Source organism: Pseudophryne corroboree, chromosome 10 (assembly GCF_028390025.1).
Source record: "Pseudophryne corroboree isolate aPseCor3 chromosome 10, aPseCor3.hap2, whole genome shotgun sequence".
In the NCBI taxonomy this organism is placed as follows: Eukaryota; Metazoa; Chordata; class Amphibia; order Anura; family Myobatrachidae; genus Pseudophryne; species Pseudophryne corroboree.
In genome coordinates this window covers 373,650,497-373,675,734 of record NC_086453.1, presented here as the reverse complement: position 1 = coordinate 373,675,734, position 25,238 = coordinate 373,650,497, and the positions used below count along the sequence as shown (strand labels likewise).

The window sequence follows — 25,238 nt, the reverse complement described above, 5'->3', positions numbered from 1 at the left end:
TATATATATATATATATATATATATATATATTAGATAGATACGTTTTTTGAATTAAATCTTGAGTCTTGAGGGCAGCAGTATTGGGGTACGTACCAGCCAGCGCTTCAGCGTGATGGGGTTCATATTAAATTCCCGAACAAGACCGAGGTCGTGATACATAAACTCTAGACAGCTCAGCATCTATGTGGACACAGAAATAACGTTAATGTCCATAGGAGCTGTACACTGCTACCATACTACTGCCCTGCCCTTATACCCAGTATATACAGTGCACCCTGCCCTTATACCCAGTATATACAGCGTGCCTTGCCCTTACACCCAGTATATACAGTGTACCCTACCCTTATACCCAGTATACACAGCGTGCCCTGCCCCTATACCCAGTATATACAGCGTGCCCTGCCCTTATACCCAGTATACACAGCGTGCCCTGCCCCTATACCCAGTATACACAGCGTACCCTGCCCTTATACCCAATATATATACAGCGTGCCCTGCCCTTATACCCAGTACATACAGCGTGCCCTGCCCCTATACCCAGTATACACAGCGTGCCCTGCCCCTATACCCAGTATACACAGCGTGCCCTGCCCTTATACCCAATATATATACAGCGTGCCCTGCCCTTATACCCAGTATATACAGCGTGCACTGCCCCTATACCCAGTATACACAGCGTGCCCTGCCCCTATACCCAGTATATACAGCGTGCCCTGCCCCTATACCCAGTATATACAGCGTGCCCTGCCCCTATGCCCAGTATATACAGCGTGCCCTGCCCCTATACCCAGTCTACACAGCGTGCCCTGCCCCTATACCCAGTATACACAGTGCCCTGCCCTTATGCCCAGTATACACAGCGTGCCCTGCCCTTATACCCAGTATACATAGCGTGCCTTGCCCTTATACCCAGTATATACACAGCATGCCCTGCCCTTATACCCAGTATACACAGTGTGCCCAGCCATTATACCCAGTATACACAGCGAGCCCTGCCCTTATACCCAGTATACACAGCGTGCCCTGCCCTTATACCCAGTATACACAGCGTGCCCTGCCCCTATACCCAGTCTACACAGCGTGCCCTGCCCTTATGCCCAGTATACACAGCGTGCCCTGCCCTTATACCCAGTATACACAGCGTGCCCTGCCCTTATACCCAGTATACACAGTGCCCTGCCCTTATACCCAGTATACACAGCGTGCCCTGCCCTTATACCCAGTATACACAGCGTGCCCTGCCCTTATACCCAGTATACACAGCGTGCACTGCCCTTATACCCAGTATACACAGCGTGCCTGCCCTTATGCCCAGTATACACAGCGTGCCCTGCCCTTATACCCAGTATACACAGCGTGCCCTGCCCTTATACCCAGTATACACAGCGTGCCCTGCCCTTATACCCAGTATACACAGCGTGCCCTGCCCTTATACCCAGTATACACAGCGTGCCCTGCCCTTATACCCAGTATACCCAGCGTGCCCTGCCCTTATACCCAGTATACACAGCGTGCACTGCCCTTATACCCAGTATACACAGCGTGCCCTGCCCTTATACCCAGTATACACAGCGTGCCCTGCCCTTATGCCCAGTATACACAGCGTACCCTGCCCTTATATCCAGTATACACAGCGTGCCCTGCCCTTATATCCAGTATACACAGCGTGCCCTGCCCCTATACCCAGTATACACAGCGTGCCCTGCCCCTAAACCCAGTATACACAGGGTGCCCTGCTCTTATACCCAGTATACACAGCGTGCCCTCCCCCTATACCCAGTATACACAGCGTGCCCTGCCCTTATACCCAGTATACACTGTGTGCCCTGCCCCTATACCCAGTATACAGAGCGTGACCGACCGCTATACCCTGTATACACAGAGTGACCCGCCTCTATGCCCAGTATATACAGCGTGACCCGCCTCTATGCCCAGTATATACAGCGTGATCTGCCTCTATGTCCAGTATATACAGCGTGACCCCTCTATACCCAGTATATACAGCGTGACCCGCCTCTATACCCAGTATATACAGCATCACCCGCCTCTATACCCAGTATATACAGCGTGACCCCTCTATACCCAGTATATACCGCGTGACCCCTCTATACCCAGTATATACAGCGTGACCCCTCTATACCCAGTACATACAGCGTGACCCGCCTCTATACCCAGTATATACAGCGTGACCCACCTCTATACCCAGTATATACAGCGTGACCCGCCTCTATTCCCAGTATATACAGCGTGACCCGCCTCTATGCCCAGTATATACAGCGTGACCCGCCTCTATGCCCAGTATATACAGCGTGACCCGCCTCTATGCCCAGTATATACAGCGTGATCTGCCTCTATGTCCAGTATATACAGCGTGACCCCTCTATACCCAGTATATACAGCGTGACCCGCCTCTATACCCAGTATATACAGCGTCACCCGCCTCTATACCCAGTATATACAGCGTGACCCCTCTATACCCAGTATATACAGCGTGACCCCTCTATACCCAGTATATACAGCGTGACCCCTCTATACCCAGTATATACAGCGTGACCCCTCTATACCCAGTATATACAGCGTGACCCCTCTATACCCAGTATATACAGCGTGACCCCTCTATACCCAGTATATACAGCGTGACCCCTCTATACCCAGTACATACAGCGTGACCCGCCTCTATACCCAGTATATACAGCGTGACCCACCTCTATACCCAGTATATACAGCGTGACCCGCCTCTATTCCCAGTATATACAGCGTGACCCGCCTCTATGCCCAGTATATACAGCGTGACCCGCCTCTATGCCCAGTAAATACAGCGTGACCCGCCTCTATACCCAGTATATACAGCGTGACCCGCCTCTATACCCAGTATATACAGCGTGACCCGCCTCTGTGCCCAGTATATACAGCGTGACCCGCCTCTATACCCAGTATATACAGCGTGACCCGCCTCTGTGCCCAGTATATACAGCGTGACCCGCCTCTGTGCCCAGTATATACAGCGTGACCCGCCTCTATGCCAGTATATACAGCGTCACCCGCCTCTGTGCCCAGTATATACAGCATGACCCGCCTCTGCCCAGTATATACAGCGTGACCCGCCTCTATGCCCAGTATATACAGAGTGACCCGCCTCTATGCCCAGTATATACAGCGTGACCCGTCTCTATACCCAGTATATACAGCGTGACCTGCCTCTATGCCCAGTATATACAGCGTCACCCGCCTCTATGCCCAGTATATACAGCGTCACCCGCCTCTGTGCCCAGTATATACAGCGTGACCCGCCTCTATGCCCAGTATATACAGCGTGACCCACCTTTCTCCCCGTATATCCCTCAACTCTGATACACGCTCAGCACCTCATTAGCTGCGACGTGTTGCTGTGTATCAGACTTATGCCACAGTTTCCGGAGCTAATTGCCCCCCCCAGGGGCTGCTGCTCTCTATGAAGGTTCTCTGTGCAGTAATAAGCAGCACCTGGGGGCCGGGGAGGTGTGTTACTAGTGATACATCCTGCAGATGCTCGGTCAGGATAAAGCCGGGGAATGGCGTGTAACCTGCCGGTACTGCAGGGGGTGTACAGACAGAGCCTGGTCTCCGTTCTACACTCCAGCTCTACACATTTCCCAGACTTTTCATGCACTAAAAATAACTCCGGAGAAGAGCAAGAATCTTACATAAAATTCTATCTCCATACAAAGCGTACACTTATTTTTCATGCATTAATGCACTTCTTGCATTAACCCTGCGTAGCCCAGAGCTGCGGCAACATGCAACCTAACTCTGCCCAGTCACAGCCCACTTGCACCCTGTCACTTGCAAGTGTGGTGGAATGCGTACAATGACCCGTCCCGCATAGCCTCTGTTACGGACCCTACGCAGAGTGAAAACGGGCCAAATGCTCTCCGCAAATAGTCGTACGATCTCCCTCGTAGTGATCTGGTGAGAGAGTATATGGCTGATTTACACCAGACCAGCTTCAAATAACTACGTTTGGGCCTAAGACTACAGGTTTGACCAAAAAAGGCCAGACGCCACGCACAAACCAATGAGCCGATGCCTGCGCTATGCGGGGAACTGGTCATTCAGCTGTACCGATAACGCGGCTGTTACCAGAGGACTTCTGAAGCGACTCAGGAGGATAGAGGTACATTCCACAACAAACCTCGTTGTACTCCCAGTGCCAGACGTCGAAGGTGGGCTTCTTCAGGGCTTCCACGGTTTCAGAGGATAGTGTGTACTGAGGAACCAGAAGGTGATGTCACTGACATGTTACATACATGAGATTACTTACAGGGAGGTCCAGACGGCAGTACAAGCTTCACACGCACACACACAGACAGCAGCCACTATGGTACATTGTGTTCCTATGTAGCCTCCACCACCGCAACCTACCCCGCTGTGCCTTATGCCTCAGTGGTGCCTCTCATGTCTAGTGACCAGTAGGCGGAGTAAGTGTTCAGGCCACAAAATGGAATTTACAGTCATAATATAGTTAGCAGATACCGCACATCCCTGAATAAGGATATAAGTTGCAATGGTATTAAGCATTCAGAACTGAAATGCCCGATAATTACTAGATTGTAAGACGTAGATTCGTTACTGGACAGAGTTGATCGCTCGCTGGCTACTTTTAGCAGCCGTGCAAACGCATAGTCGCCGCCCACCGGGGAGTGTATTTTCGCTTTGCAGAAGTGCGAACGCCTGTGCAGCCGAGCGCAGCAAACACATTTTGTGCAAAACAAGACCAGCCCTGTAGTTACTCTTCATGTGCGTTGATTCTAACGATGGAGGGACGGCATTTGACGTCACACACCCGCCCAGCGTTCGCCCAGCCACGCCTGCGTTTTCCCCGACCCGCCTGCGTTTTCTAAGCACTCCCTAAAATCGGTCGGTTGCCACCCAGAAACGCCCACTTCATGTCAATCTTCCTGCGTCCGGCCGTGCGACTGAAAGCGTCGCTAGAACCTGTGCAAAACCACAAAGGACTTTGTACCCGTTCGTCGTGCGTGCGCATTGCGGTGCATACGCATGTGCAGAAATGCAGATGTTTAGCCTGATTGCTACGCTGCGAACAACGGCAGCTAGCGATCAACTCGTAATGACCCCCATAGGGGGTTATTCAGAGTTGTTAGCAATCCAAATATGTTAGCAATTGGGCAAAACCATGTGCACTGCAGGTGGGGCAGGTGTAACATGTGCAGAGAGAGTTTGATTTGGGTGGGGTGTTTCCAAACTGAAATCTAAATTGCAGTGTAAAAATAACGCAGCCAGTATTTTCCCTGCACAGAAACAATATAACCCACCCAAATCTAACTCTCTCTGCACATGTTACATCTGCCCCACCTGCAGTGCCATGGGGGGTCATTCCGAGTTGTTCGCTCGCTAGCTGCTTTTAGCAGCATTGCACACGCTAGGCCGCCGCCCTCTGGGAGTGTATCTTAGCTTAGCAGAATTGTGAACAAAAGATTAGCAGAACTGCTAATAAATAATTCTTTGCAGTTTCTGAGTAGCTCCAGACCTACTCACAGATTGCGATCACCTCAGTCTGTTTAGTTCCTGGTTTGACGTCACAAATACGCCCTGCGTTCGGCCAGCCAGTCCCCTATTTCTCCAGACATTCACGCATTTTTCCCTGACACACCTGCGTTTTTCAGCACACTCCCGAAAAACGCTCAGTTACCACCCAGAAACGCCCCTTTCCTGTCAATCATTTACTGATCAGCAGAGCGACTGAAAAGCGCAGCAGAAACCACAGCAAATCTGCTAAGTTTTTAGTTAAATAACTAAGCGCATGCGCCCTGCGTGCCTTGCGCATGCGCAATTAGCAACAAATCGCCGCATAGCGAAAATCAGCAACGAGCAAACAACTCGGAATGACCCCCATAGTTTTGCCCAATTGCTAAAATTTTTGGTTTGTTAACAACTCTGAATAACCTCCATAAACTCCCCACCAGCCGGTGCATCATCTACCATCCACACTAACAGTCCCTACGTTTAAGTGAATACGAAAACCAGCCCTGTGTCCAGGAGGCCACTCAGCATTCAGGCTATTGATAGATGAGAGACCTTACCTTGGGGTAGCTGGGGACATCTCTTCGTACCTTTAGCTGGACGTTCTCCTCCAAGAGGTAATATTTACACGAACAGTTCAATCTGTTGGAATATTGATAACTATGATGCGGCTGGATGAGTGACACCTGTCAGTCACATAATATCAAGGTTTCTTGGTCGTGTGCCACAAACTTTTCAAGATGATTAAAAATGTCTGCTCTGCAGCCAGATACATAATGACCCTACGGATGTGCTTGGCCAGCTGGGGAAGGGGGGGGGGGGGGGGCTAGGGGTGCTGAGCCGGGACAGGGCACCCTAGAGCCCTGGTATAGCACTGCTGGGCCGTACTTTGCACCAGGGGTTGTGCAGCCGTTGGTATTATAGGGAAAAAGATACACTTGCATGCAACTCTACATGAGCTGCAAAAAGGTCAAAGGAGACCCCAGCTTTGGAGGAAGCCTCAGCTGGCATAATTATCATTTAAGACCCAAATACATGGCAATAATCCTCAGCAGGGGAGACATTAAGGGGTGCCCCCTCTCTTTCACATCACAATCTGGGGGGGGGGGGGGGGGGCTGGAACTGCTGTTTTTATTTGTTTACGTCTGTAATTCTACATTGCCAGGAATAAAACGTTTGAGAACAGTATATCCTCTGACCTGTTACTTCTCTTCTCCATCTCGTCTCGGAGCTGCTTAAGGTCCGTCTTACACTTGTCGATGTCAATAACTTTCCGACCTTCAACTAGGAAGAAGAACACAGGAGACTGTGGGCCTGATGAGGTGGTGGGCGCCGTTGGTCCTCTCTAACATCTGTTGCCGGAGTCACGGGTGCGATAATACGCAAATGCTACTTTCAGCCTCCCCCTCTTCTGTACCAGTGTGCGCCGGAATGTGCAAGCGCCAAGGCGCCCACTTTTTGCACCTGTGCACCCAGTAACACCGCCGGTGGTTCCTGACACTCCACCATTAGGTGCTACAGACACTGCACCTGCTCCATGGCAGCTGCAGTTTCTCCACCTGTACATGGCCTCTGTCTGAGAATGCAGCTGCTGTCACTGTCACCCCCGCAACGCTGCCGTCACAAGCCCACAGGGCGGACTTTCATTTGCATTCACTGTTACTGGTCACATACAAATTTTTGTGCACGGAAATAATTTTTCAAGATTTTTTTTCAAGCCATAAAATAAAACTTTTGTGACCCTGACCCATCATGTTTTATGGTAAAAGTTCCGTTTTTCAAATCCAGCAAGAGTATGGTGAAGGGACTGGCACTGGACACTGTACGCTCACTGAAGAGAACACGGGAGGGTCAGTAGACTATCCCCCCCAGAGCCGGCCATAGGCATAGGCAAACTAGGCAATTGCCTAGGGCATTTGATATGCCTAGGGGCATCAGCAGCTTCTGCTGATTAAAATGATATGCGGCATGCCTATATTCTGTGTGTAACATTTCATATGCAGATACAGCCACATTCTCGCACAGTATATAGGCATGCTGCATATCATTTTAATCAGCAGAAGCTGCCTGTGCATCCTAGCCACATAGCAATGCATTAAAAAAAATGTGCCCGACGTTTTATGAGGACACATAGGACACATAGATTTATGAGGACACATCTGTATCCAAGCAGAGGCAGAGGTCACAGTGTTAATGGCAGTGTGAGTGCTGTGTGCATGAGAGTGGGTTGGTTGTGCAGTAGTGTTTGGAATATGTGTAAGGATCATTATGTGTGTTATGTAAAAATGCATTAATAATGTGCAACATATGTGTAAGGGGCACTATGTGTGTCATTATGTGTATAAGGGCATTAATAATGTGCGGCATATGTGTAACAGGGTACTACTGTATGTGTCGTTATGTGTATAGGGGCACTAATAATGTGCAGCAAATGTGTAAGGGACACTATGTGTATCATTATGTGTATAAGGGCATTAATAATGTGCGGCATATGTGTAAGGGGCATTATGTGTAAAAGGGCATTAATAAAGGTTGTCATAATGTGTAAGGCACATTATGTTTATAAGGACTTTAATAATGTGTCTCATATGTGTTAGGGGCATTACTGTGTGGCATTGTGTTTAAGGTGCTCTACTATGTGGCGATGCGTATAGAAAGGGCACTACTGTGTCGTCTAATGTGAATAAAGAGCAATAGGGTGTGGTGTAATGTGAATAAGGAGCAATTCAGTGTGATGCAATGTGAATAAGGGGCTCTACTGTGAGGAGTAACGTTTATAAGGTAAAGTGATACTACTGTGGGATGTAATATGAATTATGGAAACTATCGTATGATCAAATGTGAATAAAGTGCAGTACTGTGTGGCGTAATTGGAATTGGGGTTACTATTGTGTGGCAATACCCCTTGCCAGCAAAAACACACCCCTTTTTGGGCTGTGCGCCAAGTGTGCGAACTGTTCCTATTTAAAATATAGGGGGTACAAACACCAAAATAAGGACTGCTATGGATGAGGGGTGATGGTGCTGGGAAAGAGGTGCAAGGTCAGAGGCGGAACCAGCGGTGGTGCTAGGGGGCACCAGCCAAAATCTTGCCTAGGGCATCATATTGGTTAGGGCCGGCTCTGATGACCGCTGTGATGGCACATGAGTTGTAGCTGGAAATTTCTTAATTTATTTGGGTAACCATCCTAATAACAATGGCAGATCCAGGGGAAGGGGGAAAATGGGTTGATTGACCCCCTTAGCCAGCAGCCTCTATCCACTGCCTATTCTCGGCACAGCCATGCAGCGTGCGGCCGCAGGAGGAGACGGAGTGGTGGATGGCACTGGATCAGGAGGGTTGGGCTTATCCCATATTCTCTCCCACCCTATTGCCCCCTCTGAATCTGCCTCACTGTTTAAGAATACATCCAGTGTGAGGACTATGTATCACTATCTCTCGGTCAGAGGATGCAGTGCAGCAATTGCAGATCATCAGGGGGGTGTAGTAGGGTATGCCAGCGGCTGGGCTCCTGGCGGGCAGCATACAGGTGCCGGAATCCCGACCGCCGGCATACCGACAGCTGGGTGAGCGCAAAGGAGCCCCTTGCGGGCGTGCTGCGCTCGCCACGCTGCGGGCGCGGTGCACACTATCTATTCTCCCTCCAGAGAAGGTGTGGACCCCCAAGAGGGAGAAAACGTGTCGGTATGCCGGCTGTCGGGATTCCGGTGCTGGTATACTGTGCGCCTGGGATTCCGACAGCCGGCAAACTGAAGACCACCCATCCAGGGAGGTTAGAAGAGCCTGGTAAGGTTTGGTAGAGATACAGAGAATTCTGCAGAACTGGGGGGGGGGGGGGAGGGGGGGAAGGGGGGTGGAGAGTCAGTTTAAAAATCAGAGTCCGTTATCACATCTCATTGTAAATATCCCTTGTACATGAGCGTCACTGTAACGTAATATCTCTCCCTCCATTCATACCTGTGCGCATCACCTCACCTTCCACTCTGCGCTCTAAGGCTGTGAGACGCTCACTGACCTCTCTCTTCAGGTCACTAATCCTGAATGCCCTGGTGAGAGGACGAAACACGGTTACTATGTATGTCACACAGGGCACCGAGCTCGCATATACCAAGGCCCACTTGTAGTCATTGGCAGCACCACATTAGACAATGTATTAAAGTAAGAAGGTGGGGGGGGGGGGGAGAGATAAAGTAGAGAAGTTACCATAGCAACCAGCATGCATTTTCTTATTTATTTTTTCTGTGTGGAACTACAAGTCTCAGCATGGTAGCACCTGTCATTATGTTTAGAATTAGGGTGGGCAGTCCAAGGCCCCCCCATATAGTCTATATTATGTACACTTGAAGGCGGAGAATCCTTCAGCTTGGACTGGCACCCCTTCCACCTGCCCAAGGGTGTTCTTAATTAGCATGGATATTGAAAAGGCACTATGATGGTAAGTCCTGAATAAATGTATACAATTTGTCAGACTTATGGATGAGTTTGGAGCGCAGTGTCACCCTGGCTTGGTGTGGCCTGGCTGCTTTGATGCATTGTACTGTAACACTTAATCTACCACTTTTTTAACCGTAACCTAAATAGTTTGGCAAGTTTGACTGCAGGAGATAAGTTGTACCCACCTTGAAAACTCATCTGTAACTTGGGACAAGAGAGTCTGGAACAAATCTTCCTTTTCTGAAGATGTAAAGAACGTTTGGTTCAATCTTCAGGATTACAAATGTGCCCCAAATCGTATTCCCCCGCACCCCCCCCCCCCCCCCCACACACACACACACACACACCTCTCCATTTACTTTTCTCCCAGATCCCCTAAAAATAAAATTGTCTACAAATGAGACAGATGAAGTAGTGTTCTAATAGTGCAGAATGGAGGACGGTCTCTGGCAGCGAGGACAGAACTGAATGATAAATAGCTCTATAGATGGGTACAGTACAATACTGTGACTATGCCTGGCTCCACCACACTCCTGATCATACAGACCTGCTCTCTGAGGTGCCGCCTGGGAGATGATTCGATATGGGGAGCTGAATAAGTAATAATGTATCAGTTAGTGTGATACAGGTATTAGCTCTGATCAGCAGGACGTACACTGCGTCAAACGGCGGCACTGGGGTAAGTACTTACTTCTTACAGTTGGTAGGAATAGTGGGGTCGGTGGCGATGATCGTACCTCTTTTGTCAACAAGAACAATGAGCGTCTGCCTTTGAATAATAAATGATAAACGTATTAAGTCACGCATGTAGAGAATCACACGTATGTCTCTTTATACAGTATCTGTGTAATAAAACATATAATGTACAAGAAAGAAGTGACAGAGCAAGATCCTGAGGAGTAATAGCCTGATGCCACACAACACTGGCTGGTCCCATTACTACAGGAACATGACCAGGACAGGATATTACCAGAACACACCATGACCAGGACAGGATATTACCAGGACACACCATGACCAGGACGGACATTACCAGAACAGGAACATTACCAGGGCAGGATATTATCAGGACAGGAACATTACCAGGGCAGGATATTACCAGGACAGGACATTACCAGGGCAGGATATTACCACGACAGAACATTACCAGGGCAGGAACATTACCAGGGCAGGATATTACCAGGGCAGGATATTACCAGGACAGGACATTACCAGGGCAGGATATTACCAAGGCAGGACATTACCAGGGCAGGATATTACCAGGGCAGGATATTACCAGGACAGGACATTACCAGGGCAGGATATTACCAAGGCAGGACATTACCAGGACAGGACATTACCAGGGCAGGAACATTACCAGGGCAGGAACATTACCAGGGCAGGATATTACCAGGGCAGGATATTACCAGGACAGGACATTACCAGGGCAGGATATTACCAGGGCAGGATATTACCAGGACAGGACATTACCAGGGCAGGATATTACCAGGACTGGACATTACCAGGGCAGGACATTACCAGGGCAGGAACATTACCAGGGCAGGAACATTACCAGGGCAGGATATTACCAGGACAGGACATTACCAGGGCAGGGCAGGTCATTACCAGGGCAGGACATTACCAGGGCAGGATATTACCAAGGCAGGAACATTACCAGGGCAGGAATATTACCAGGACAGGAACATTACCAGGGCAGGAACATTACCAGGACAGGAACATTACCAGAACAGGAACATTACCAGGGCAGGATATTACCAGGGCAGGATATTACCAGGACAGGATATTACGAGGACAGGATATTACCAGGACAGGAACATTACCAGGGCAGGATATTACCAGGCTGTGCCGTTTCTTGCGGCGGGCGAGCCGTGCAACCGCACGGGGTGCCCGCTGCGGCACTTCTGATGCTCTTTGATTCCCCCCTCCTCCCGAGTACCCAGCTCGGGGGCAGAGTTTCGCGGAATGACGCGGGTGCGTCGTGACATCACAACGCAATCGCGTCATTCCGTGAAACTCCGCCCCCTGAGCTGGGTACTCGGGAGGAGGGAGGAGGGGGAGCCAACCAGCTACAGGAAGGGCCGGTGCAACGAAGACAGGGCATTTCCAGGACAGGAACATTACCAGGGCACGACATTACCAGGGCACGACATAACCAGGGCAGGGCATTACCAGGGCACGACATGACCAGGGCAGGACATTACCAGGACACACCATGACCAGGGCAGGGCATTACCAGGGCACGACATTACCAGGGCAGGAACATTACCAGGGCAGGATATTACCAGGGCAGGATATTACCAGGACAGGAACATTACCAGGGCAGGAACATTACCAGGACAGGAACATTACCAGGACAGGAACATTACCAGGACATTACCTGGGCAGGATATTACCAGGGCAGGACATTACCAGGGCAGGGCATTACCAGGACAGGAACATTACCAGGGCAGGATATTACCAGGGCAGGACATTACCAGGACAGGAACATTACCAGGGCAGGATATTACCAGGACAGGACATTACCAGGACAAGAACATTACCAGGGCAGGAACATTACCAGGGCAGGAACATTACCAGGGCAGGATATTACCAGGACAGGATATTACCAGGACAGGACATTACCAGGGCAGGACATTACCAGGGCAGGATATTACCAGGGCAGGATATTACCAGGACAGGAACATTACCAGGGCAGGAACATTACCAGGGCAGGGCATTACCAGGACAGGAACATTACCAGGGCAGGATATTACCAGGGCAGGACATTACCAGGACAGGAACATTACCAGGGCAGGATATTACCAGGACAGGACATTACCAGGACAAGAACATTACCAGGGCAGGAACATTACCAGGGCAGGAACATTACCAGGGCAGGATATTACCAGGACAGGATATTACCAGGACAGGACATTACCAGGGCAGGACATTACCAGGGCAGGATATTACCAGGACAGGAACATTACCAGGACAGGAACATTACCAGGGCAGGAACATTACCAGGGCAGGATATTACCAGGGCAGGATATTACCAGGGCAGGATATTACCAGGACAGGACATTACCAGGGCAGGAACATTACCAGGACAGGAACATTACCAGGGCAGGAACATTACCAGGACAGGACATTACCAGGGCAGGGCAGGACATTACCAGGGCAGGAACATTACCAGGGCAGGAACATTACCAGGACAGGAACATTACCAGGGCAAGATATTACCAGGACAGGACATGACCAGTACAGGAACATTACCAGGACAGGATATTACCAGGACAGGACATTACCAGGGCAGGATATTACCAGGACAGGACATTACCAGGGCAGGATATTACCAGGACTGGACATTACCAGGGCAGGACATTACCAGGGCAGGAACATTACCAGGGCAGGAACATTACCAGGGCAGGATATTACCAGGGCAGGACATTACCAGGGCAGGAATATTACCAGGACAGGAACATTACCAGGGCAGGAACATTACCAGGACAGGAACATTACCAGAACAGGAACATTACCAGGGCAGGATATTACCAGGACAGGATATTACGAGGACAGGATATTACCAGGACAGGAACATTACCAGGGCAGGATATTACCAGGCTGTGCCGTTTCTTGCGGCGGGCAAGCCGTGCAACCGCACGGGGTGCCCGCTGCGGCACTTCTGATGCTCTTTGATTCCCCCCTCCTCCCGAGTACCCAGCTCGGGGGCGGAGTTTCGCGGAATGACGCGGGTGCGTCGTGACATCACAACGCAATCGCGTCATTCCGTGAAACTCCGCCCCCTGAGCTGGGTACTCGGGAGGAGGGAGGAGGGGGAGCCAACCAGCTACAGGAAGGGCCGGTGCAACGAAGACAGGGCATTTCCAGGACAGGAACATTACCAGGGCACGACATTACCAGGGCACGACATAACCAGGGCAGGGCATTACCAGGGCACGACATGACCAGGGCAGGACATTACCAGGACACACCATGACCAGGGCAGGGCATTACCAGGGCACGACATTACCAGGGCAGGAACATTACCAGGGCAGGATATTACCAGGGCAGGATATTACCAGGACAGGAACATTACCAGGGCAGGAACATTACCAGGACAGGAACATTACCAGGACAGGAACATTACCAGGACAGGACATTACCTGGGCAGGATATTACCAGGGCAGGACATTACCAGGGCAGGACATTACCAGGGCAGGGCATTACCAGGGCAGGGCATTACCAGGACAGGAACATTACCAGGGCAGGATATTACCAGGGCAGGACATTACCAGGACAGGAACATTACCAGGGCAGGATATTACCAGGGCAGGATATTACCAGGACAGGACATTACCAGGACAAGAACATTACCAGGGCAGGAACATTACCAGGGCAGGAACATTACCAGGGCAGGATATTACCAGGGCAGGATATTACCAGGACAGGACATTACCAGGGCAGGACATTACCAGGGCAGGATATTACCAGGGCAGGATATTACCAGGACAGGAACATTACCAGGACAGGAACATTACCAGGGCAGGAACATTACCAGGGCAGGATATTACCAGGGCAGGATATTACCAGGACAGGACATTACCAGGGCAGGAACATTACCAGGACAGGAACATTACCAGGGCAGGAACATTACCAGGGCAGGATATTACCAGGACAGGACATTACCAAGGCAGGAACATTACCAGGGCAGGAACATTACCAGGACAGGAACATTACCAGGGCAAGATATTACCAGGACAGGACATGACCAGTACAGGAACATTACCAGGACAGGACATGACCAGTACAGGAACATTACCAGGACAGGATATTACCAGGACAGGAACATTACCAGGGCAGGACATTACCAGGGCAGGGCATTACCAGGACAGGAACATTACCAGTGCAGGATATTACCAGGACAGGAACATTACCAGGACAGGACATTACCAGGGCAGGATATTACCACGACAGAACATTACCAGGGCAGGAACATTACCAGGGCAGGATATTACCAGGGCAGGATATTACCAGGACAGGACATTACCAGGGCAGGATATTACCAAGGCAGGACATTACCAGGGCAGGATATTACCAGGGCAGGATATTACCAGGACAGGACATTACCAGGGCAGGATATTACCAAGGCAGGACATTACCAGGACAGGACATTACCAGGGCAGGAACATTACCAGGGCAGGATATTACCAGGGCAGGATATTACCAGGACAGGACATTACCAGGGCAGGATATTACCAAGGCAGGACATTACCAGGGCAGGATATTACCAGGGCAGGATATTACCAGGACAGGACATTACCAGGGCAGGATATTACCAGGGCAGGATATTACCAGGACTGGACATTACCAGGGCAGGACATTACCAGGGCAGGAACATTACCAGGGCAGGAACATTACCAGGGCAGGATATTACCAGGACAGGAGATTACCAGGGCAGGGCAGGTCATTACCAGGGCAGGACATTACCAGGGCAGGAATATTACCAGGGCAGGAACATTACCAGGGCAGGAACATTACCAGGACAGGAACATTACCAGAACAGGAACATTACCTGGGCAGGATATTACCAGGCCAGGATATTACCAGGGCAGGATATTACCAGGACAGGATATTACGAGGACAGGATATTACCAGGACAGGAACATTACCAGGGCAGGATATTACCAGGCTGTGCCGTTTCTTGCGGCGGGCGAGCCGTGCAACCGCAGGGGGTGCCCGCTGCGGCACTTCTGATGCTCTTTGATTCCTCCCGAGTACCCAGCTCGGGGGCGGAGTTTCGCGGAATGACGCGGGTGCGTCGTGACATCACAACGCAATCGCGTCATTCCGTGAAACTCCGCCCCCTGAGCTGGGTACTCGGGAGGAGGGAGGAGGGGGAGCCAACCAGCTACAGGAAGGGCCGGTGCAACGAAGACAGGGCATTTCCAGGACAGGAACATTACCAGGGCACGACATTACCAGGGCACGACATAACCAGGGCAGGGCATTACCAGGGCACGACATGACCAGGGCAGGACATTACCAGGACACACCATGACCAGGGCAGGGCATTACCAGGGCACGACATTACCAGGGCAGGAACATTACCAGGGCAGGATATTACCAGGGCAGGATATTACCAGGACAGGAACATTACCAGGGCAGGAACATTACCAGGACAGGAACATTACCAGGACAGGACATTACCTGGGCAGGATATTACCAGGGCAGGACATTACCAGGGCAGGGCATTGCCAGGACAGGAACATTACCAGGGCAGGATATTACCAGGGCAGGACATTACCAGGACAGGAACATTACCAGGGCAGGATATTACCAGGGCAGGATATTACCAGGACAGGACATTACCAGGACAAGAACATTACCAGGGCAGGAACATTACCAGGGCAGGAACATTACCAGGGCAGGATATTACCAGGACAGGGTATTACCAGGACAGGACATTACCAGGGCAGGACATTACCAGGGCAGGATATTACCAGGGCAGGATATTACCAGGACAGGAACATTACCAGGGCAGGAACATTACCAGGGCAGGGCATTACCAGGACAGGAACATTACCAGGGCAGGATATTACCAGGGCAGGACATTACCAGGACAGGAACATTACCAGGGCAGGATATTACCAGGACAGGACATTACCAGGACAAGAACATTACCAGGGCAGGAACATTACCAGGGCAGGAACATTACCAGGGCAGGATATTACCAGGACAGGATATTACCAGGACAGGACATTACCAGGGCAGGACATTACCAGGGCAGGATATTACCAGGGCAGGATATTACCAGGACAGGAACATTACCAGGGCAGGAACATTACCAGGGCAGGATATTACCAGGGCAGGATATTACCAGGACAGGACATTACCAGGGCAGGAACATTACCAGGACAGGAACATTACCAGGGCAGGAACATTACCAGGGCAGGATATTACCAGGACAGGACATTACCAGGGCAGGGCAGGACATTACCAGGGCAGGAACATTACCAGGGCAGGAACATTACCAGGACAGGAACATTACCAGGGCAAGATATTACCAGGACAGGACATGACCAGTACAGGAACATTACCAGGACAGGATATTACCAGGACAGGATATTACCAGGACAGGACATTACCAGGGCAGGATATTACCAGGACAGGACATTACCAGGGCAGGATATTACCAGGACTGGACATTACCAGGGCAGGACATTACCAGGGCAGGAACATTACCAGGGCAGGAACATTACCAGGGCAGGATATTACCAGGACAGGACATTACCAGGGCAGGGCAGGTCATTACCAGGGCAGGACATTACCAGGGCAGGAATATTACCAGGACAGGAACATTACCAGGGCAGGAACATTACCAGGACAGGAACATTACCAGAACAGGAACATTACCAGGGCAGGATATTACCAGGGCAGGATATTACCAGGACAGGATATTACGAGGACAGGATATTACCAGGACAGGAACATTACCAGGGCAGGATATTACCAGGCTGTGCCGTTTCTTGCGGCGGGCGAGCCGTGCAACCGCACGGGGTGCCCGCTGCGGCACTTCTGATGCTCTTTGATTCCCCCCTCCTCCCGAGTACCCAGCTCGGGGGCGGAGTTTCGCGGAATGACGCGGGTGCGTCGTGACATCACAACGCAATCGCGTCATTCCGTGAAACTCCGCCCCCTGAGCTGGGTACTCGGGAGGAGGGAGGAGGGGGAGCCAACCAGCTACAGGAAGGGCCGGTGCAACGAAGACAGGGCATTTCCAGGACAGGAACATTACCAGGGCACGACATTACCAGGGCACGACATAACCAGGGCAGGGCATTACCAGGGCACGACATGACCAGGGCAGGACATTACCAGGACACACCATGACCAGGGCAGGGCATTACCAGGGCACGACATTACCAGGGCAGGAACATTACCAGGGCAGGATATTACCAGGACAGGAACATTACCAGGGCAGGAACATTACCAGGACAGGAACATTACCAGGACAGGAACATTATCAGGACAGGACATTACCTGGGCAGGATATTACCAGGGCAGGACATTACCAGGGCAGGGCATTACCAGGGCAGGGCATTACCAGGACAGGAACATTACCAGGGCAGGATATTACCAGGGCAGGACATTACCAGGACAGGAACATTACCAGGGCAGGATATTACCAGGGCAGGATATTACCAGGACAGGACATTACCAGGACAAGAACATTACCAGGGCAGGAACATTACCAGGGCAGGAACATTACCAGGACAGGATATTACCAGGACAGGAACATTACCAGGACAGGACAGGAACATTACCAGGGCAGGAACATTACCAGGGCAGGAACATTACCAGGACAGGAACATTACCAGGGCAGGAACATTACCAGGGCAGGATATTACCAGGACAGGACATTACCAGGGCAGGGCATTACCAGGACAGGAACATTACCAGGACAGGACATTACCAGGGCAGGATATTACCAGGACAGGACATTACCAGGGCAGGAACATTACCAGGGCAGGATATTACCAGGGCAGGATATTACCAGGACAGGACATTACCAGGGCAGGATATTACCAAGGCAGGACATTACCAGGGCAGGATATTACCAGGGCAGGATATTACCAGGACAGGACATTACCAGGGCAGGATATTACCAAGGCAGGACATTACCAGGGCAGGATATTACCAGGGCAGGATATTACCAAGGCAGGACATTACCAGGACAGGACATTACCAGGGCAGGAACATTACCAGGGCAGGATATTACCAGGACAGGACATTACCTGGGCAGGGCAGGTCATTACCAGGGCAGGATATTACCAGGGCAGGATATTACCAGGGCAGGAACATTACCAGGGCAGGAACATTACCAGGACAGGAACATTACCAGGACAGGACATTACCTGGGCAGGATATTACCAGGGCAGGACATTACCAGGGCAGGGCATTACCAGGGCAGGGCATTACCAGGACAGGAACATTACCAGGGCAGGATATTACCAGGGCAGGACATTACCAGGACAGGAACATTACCAGGGCAGGAACATTACCAGAACAGGAACATTACCAGGGCAGTATATTACCAGGGCAGGATATTACCAGGACAGGATATTACGAGGACAGGATATTACCAGGACAGGAACATTACCAGGGCAGGATATTACCAGGCTGTGCCGTTTCTTGCGGCGGGCGAGCCGTGCAACCGCACGGGGTGCCCGCTGCGGCACTTCTGATGCTCTTTGATTCCCCCCTCCTCCCGAGTACCCAGCTCGGGGGCGGAGTTTCGCGGAATGATGCGGGTGCGTCGTGACATCACAACGCAATCGCGTCATTCCGTGAAACTCCGCCCCCTGAGCTGGGTACTCGGGAGGAGGGAGGAGGGGGAGCCAACCAGCTACAGGAAGGGCCGGTGCAACGAAGACAGGGCATTTCCAGGACAGGAACATTACCAGGGCACGACATTACCAGGGCACGACATAACCAGGGCATTACCAGGGCACGACATGACCAGGGCAGGACATTACCAGGACACACCATGACCAGGGGAGGGCATTACCAGGGCACGACATTACCAGGGCAGGAACATTACCAGGACAGGAACATTACCAGGGCAGGATATTACCAGGGCAGGATATTACCAGGACAGGAACATTACCAGGGCAGGAACATTACCAGGACAGGAACATTACCAGGACAGGAACATTACCTGGGCAGGATATTACCAGGGCAGGACATTACCAGGGCAGGGCATTACCAGGGCAGGGCATTACCAGGACAGGAACATTACCAGGGCAGGATATTACCAGGACAGGAACATTACCAGGGCAGGATATTACCAGGACAGGACATTACCAGGACAAGAACATTACCAGGGCAGGATATTACCAGGGCAGGATATTACCAGGACAGGACATTACCAGGGCAGGAACATTACCAGGACAGGAACATTACCAGGGCAGGAACATTACCAGGGCAGGATATTACCAGGACAGGACATTACCAGGGCAGGAACATTACCAGGGCAGGAACATTACCAGGACAGGAACATTACCAGGGCAAGATATTACCAGGACAGGACATGACCAGTACAGGAACATTACCAGGACAGGATATTACCAGGACAGGAACATTACCAGGACAGGAACATTACCAGGACAGGAACATTACCAGGGCAGGAACATTACCAGGACAGGAACATTACCAGGGCAGGAACATTACCAGGGCAGGATATTACCAGGACAGGACATTACCAGGGCAGGGCATTACCAGGACAGGAACATTACCAGTGCAGGATATTACCAGGACAGGAACATTACCAGGACAGGACATTACCAGGGCAGGATATTACCAGGACAGGACATTACCAGGGCAGGAACATTACCAGGGCAGGATATTACCAGGGCAGGATATTACCAGGACAGGACATTACCAGGGCAGGATATTACCAAGGCAGGACATTACCAGGGCAGGATATTACCAGGGCAGGATATTACCAGGACAGGACATTAACAGGCCAGGATATTACCAAGGCAGGACATTACCAGGACAGGACATTACCAGGGCAGGAACATTACCAGGGCAGGATATTACCAGGGCAGGATATTACCAGGACAGGACATTACCAGGGCAGGATATTACCAAGGCAGGACATTACCAGGGCAGGATATTACCAGGGCAGGATATTACCAAGGCAGGATATTACCAAGGCAGGACATTACCAGGGCAGGATATTACCAGGGCAGGATATTACCAAGGCAGGACATTACCAGGACAGGACATTACCAGGGCAGGAACATTACCAGGGCAGGAACATTACCAGGGCAGGATATTACCAGGACAGGACATTACCAGGGCAGGGCAGGTCATTACCAGGGCAGGACATTACCAGGGCAGGATATTACCAAGGCAGGAACATTACCAGGGCAGGAATATTACCAGGACAGGAACATTACCAGGGCAGGAACATTACCAGGACAGGAACATTACCAGAACAGGAACATTACCAGGGCAGTATATTACCAGGGCAGGATATTACCAGGACAGGATATTACGAGGACAGGATATTACCAGGACAGGAACATTACCAGGGCAGGAATATTACCAGGACAGGAACATTACCAGGACAGGAACATTACCAGGACAGGAACATTACCAGAACAGGAACATTACCAGGGCAGGATATTACCAGGGTAGGATATTACCAGGACAGGATATTACCAGGACAGGATATTACCAGGACAGGAACATTACCAGGGCAGGATATTACCAGGCTGTGCCGTTTCTTGCGGCGGGCGAGCCGTGCAACCGCACGGGGTGCCCGCTGCGGCACTTCTGATGCTCTTTGATTCCGCCCTCCTCCCGAGTACCCAGCTCGGGGGCGGAGTTTCGCAGAATGATGCGGGTGCGTCGTGACATCACAACGCAATCGCGTCACTCCGTGAAACTCCGCCCCCTGAGCTGGGTACTCGGTAGGAGGGGGAGCCAACCAGCTACAGGAAGGGCCGGTGCAACGAAGACAGGGCATTTCCAGGACTGGAACATTACCAGGGCAGGACATTACCAGGGCACGACATAACCAGGGCAGGGCATTACCAGGGCACGACATGACCAGGGCAGGACATTACCAGGACACACCATGACCAGGGCAGGGCAATACCAGGGCACGACATTACCAGGGCAGGAACATTACCAGGACAGGAACATTACCAGGGCAGGATATTACCAGGGCAGGATATTACCAGGACAGGAACATTACCAGGGCAGGAACATTACCAGGACAGGAACATTACCAGGACAGGAACATTACCAGGACAGGACATTACCTGGGCAGGATATTACCAGGGCAGGACATTACCAGGGCAGGGCATTACCAGGGCAGGATATTACCAGGACAGGAACATTACCAGGGCAGGATATTACCAGGACAGGACATTACCAGGACAAGAACATTACCAGGGCAGGAACATTACCAGGGCAGGATATTACCAGGGCAGGATATTACCAGGACAGGACATTACCAGGGCAGGATATTACCAGGGCAGGATATTACCAGGACAGGACATTACCAGGACAAGAACATTACCAGGGCAGGAACATTACCAGGGCAGGATATTACCAGGGCAGGATATTACCAGGACAGGACATTACCAGGGCAGGACATTACCAGGGCAGGATATTACCAGGGCAGGATATTACCAGGACAGGAACATTACCAGGGCAGGATATTACCAGGACAGGAACATTACCAGGGCAGGAACATTACCAGGGCAGGATATTACCAGGACAGGACATTACCAGGGCAGGAACATTACCAGGACAGGAACATTACCAGGGCAGGAACATTACCAGGGCAGGATATTACCAGGACAGGACATTACCAGGGCAGGATATTACCAGGACAGGACATTACCAGGGCAGGAACATTACCAGGACAGGAACATTACCAGGGCAGGAACATTACCAGGGCAGGATATTACCAGGACAGGACATTACCAGGGCAGGGCAGGACATTACCAGGGCAGGATATTACCAGGGCAGGAACATTACCAGGGCAGGAACATTACCAGGACAGGAACATTACCAGGGCAGGAACATTACCAGGGCAGGATATTACCAGGACAGGAACATTACCAGGACAGGAACATTACCAGGGCAGGAACATTACCAGAGCAGGATATTACCAGGACAGGACATTACCAGGGCAGGAACATTACCAGGACAGGAACATTACCAGGGAAGGAACATTACCAGGACAGGAACATTACCAGGGCAGGAACATTACCAGGGCAGGAACATTACCAGTGCAGGAACATTACCAGAACAGGAACATTACCAGGGCAGGATATTACCAGGTCAGGATATTACCAGGACAGGAACATTACCAGGGCAGGATATTACCAGGCTGTGCCGTTTCTTGCGGCGGGCGAGCCGTGTGTCATTCCGTGAAACTCCGCCCCCTGAGCTGGGTACTCGGGAGGAGGGGGAGCCAACCAGCTACAGGAAGGGCCGGTGCGACGAAGACAGGGCATTTCCAGGACAGGAACATTACCAGGGCAGGACATTACCAGGGCACGACATAACCAGGGCAGGGCATTACCAGGGCACGACATTACCAGGACACACCATGACCAGGGCAGTGCATTACCAGGGCACGACATTACCAGGGCAGGAACATTACCAGGACAGGAACATTACCAGGACAGGAACATTACCAGGGCAGGAACATTACCAGGACAGGATATTACCAGGACAGGAACATTACCAGGACAGGAACATTACCAGGGCAGGGCATTACCAGGACAGGAACATTACCAGGACAGGAACATTACCGGGGCAGGGCATTACCAGGACAGGAACATTACCAGGACAGGAACATTACCAGGGCAGGAACATTACCAGGACAGGAACATTACCAGGGCAGGAACATTACCAGGGCAGGATATTACCAGGACAGGAACATTACCAGGACAGGAACATTACTAGGGCAGGATATTACCAGGACAGGATATTACCAGGACAGGAACATTACCAGGGCAGGGCATTACCAGGACAGGAACATTACCAGGGCAGGAACATTACCAGTGCAGGAACATTACCAGGACAGGACATTACCAGGACAGGAACATTACCAGGGCAGGATATTACCAGGACAGGAACATTACCAGGACAGGAACATTACCAGGGCAGGATATTACCAGTGCAGGAACATTACCAGGGCAGGAACATTACCAGGACAGGAACATTACCAGGGCAGGATATTACCAGGACAGGAACATTACCAGGGCAGGATATTACCAGGACAGGATATTACCATGACAGGAACATTACCAGGACAGGAACATTACCAGGGCAGGAACATTACCAGGGCAGGAACATTACCAGGGCAGGGCATTACCAGGACAGGAACATTACCAGGGCAGGAACATTACCAGTGCAGGAACATTACCAGGACAGGACATTACCAGGACAGGAACATTACCAGGGCAGGATATTACCAGGACAGGACATTACCAGGGCAGGAACATTGGGGGTCATTCCGAGTTGTTCGCTCGCAAGCTGCTTTTAGCAGCTTTGCACACGCTAAGCCGCCGCCTACTGGGAGTGAATCTTAGCTTATCAAAATTGCGAACGAAAGATTCGCAATATTGCGAAAAGACTTCTCTGTGCAGTTTCTGAGTAGCTCGAGACTTACTCTTCCAGTGCGATCAGTTCAGTGCTTGTCGTTCCTGGTTTGACGTCACAAACACACCCAGCGTTCGCCCAGACACTCCTCCGTTTCTCCAGCCACTCCCGCGTTTTTCCCAGAAACGGTAGCGTTTTTTCACACACTCCCATAAAACGGCCAGTTTCCGCCCAGAAACACCCACTTCCTGTCAATCACATTACGATCACCAGAACGAAGAAAAAACCTCGTAATGCCGTGAGTAAAATTCCTAACTGCATAGCAAATTTACTTGGCGCAGTCGCACTGCGGACATTGCGCATGCGCATTAGCGACTAATTGCTCCATTGCGAGAGAAAAATAACGAGCGAACAACTCGGAATGACCCCCATTACCAGGACAGGAACATTACCATGGCAGGAACATTACCAGGGCAGGTCATTACCAGGACAGGACATTACCAGGGCAGGGCAGGACATTACCGGGGCTGGACATTACCAGGGCAGGATATTACCAGGGCAGGAACATTACCAGGGCAGGAACATTACCAGGACAGGAACATTACCAGAACAGGAACATTACCAGGGCAGGATATTACCAAGGCAGGATATTACCAGGACAGGATATTACCAGGACAGGATATTACCAGGGCAGGATATTATCAGGCTGTGCCGTTTCTTGCGGCGGGCGAGCCGTGCAACCGCACGGGGTGCCCGCCGCGGCACTTCTGATGCTCTTTGATTCCCCCCTCTTCCCGAGTACCCAGCTCGGGGGCAGAGTTTCACGGAATGACGCGGGTGCGTCGTGACATCACAACGCAATCGCGTCATTCTGTGAAACTCCGCCCCCTGAGCTGGGTACTCGGGAGGAGGGAGGAGGGTGTCAAAGTCAGAAAAATGTCTCAATGCACGTTGCCATATTTGCACCGCACACTGGTCCGCGCTGCGCGTGCGTACGCTCTCCCGTGGAGGCGCATACCCGCAATAGCGTGCACTCGCAGGCGCGGTATGCGTATTTACGGTAGAGTTTATGTAGTCGTAGCGTGCGACTCATTCGTTACATATTTTCACAATTAATGTAGTTTATAGATCATGGTCCCTTTGATAGATTCTGAAAGTTTGGTTAAAATA

General features: G+C 51.1%; 1 protein-coding gene across 1 annotated transcript in view; it reads right to left on the bottom strand.

The window, feature by feature from the left end:
- The window catches only part of LOC134965395 (high affinity cGMP-specific 3',5'-cyclic phosphodiesterase 9A-like), a 69,064-nt gene that overhangs the window by 24,733 nt on the left and 19,093 nt on the right, over positions 1 to 25,238 (bottom strand). The window contains exons 3-8 of the mRNA XM_063941857.1: positions 10,648 to 10,725; positions 9,498 to 9,568; positions 6,721 to 6,805; positions 6,082 to 6,163; positions 4,173 to 4,247; positions 95 to 181 (exon numbers count right to left, since the gene is read on the bottom strand). Coding sequence (XP_063797927.1) covers positions 95 to 181; positions 4,173 to 4,247; positions 6,082 to 6,163; positions 6,721 to 6,805; positions 9,498 to 9,568; positions 10,648 to 10,725 — 478 coding nt within the window. The remainder of the gene's footprint in view (positions 1 to 94; positions 182 to 4,172; positions 4,248 to 6,081; positions 6,164 to 6,720; positions 6,806 to 9,497; positions 9,569 to 10,647; positions 10,726 to 25,238) is intronic.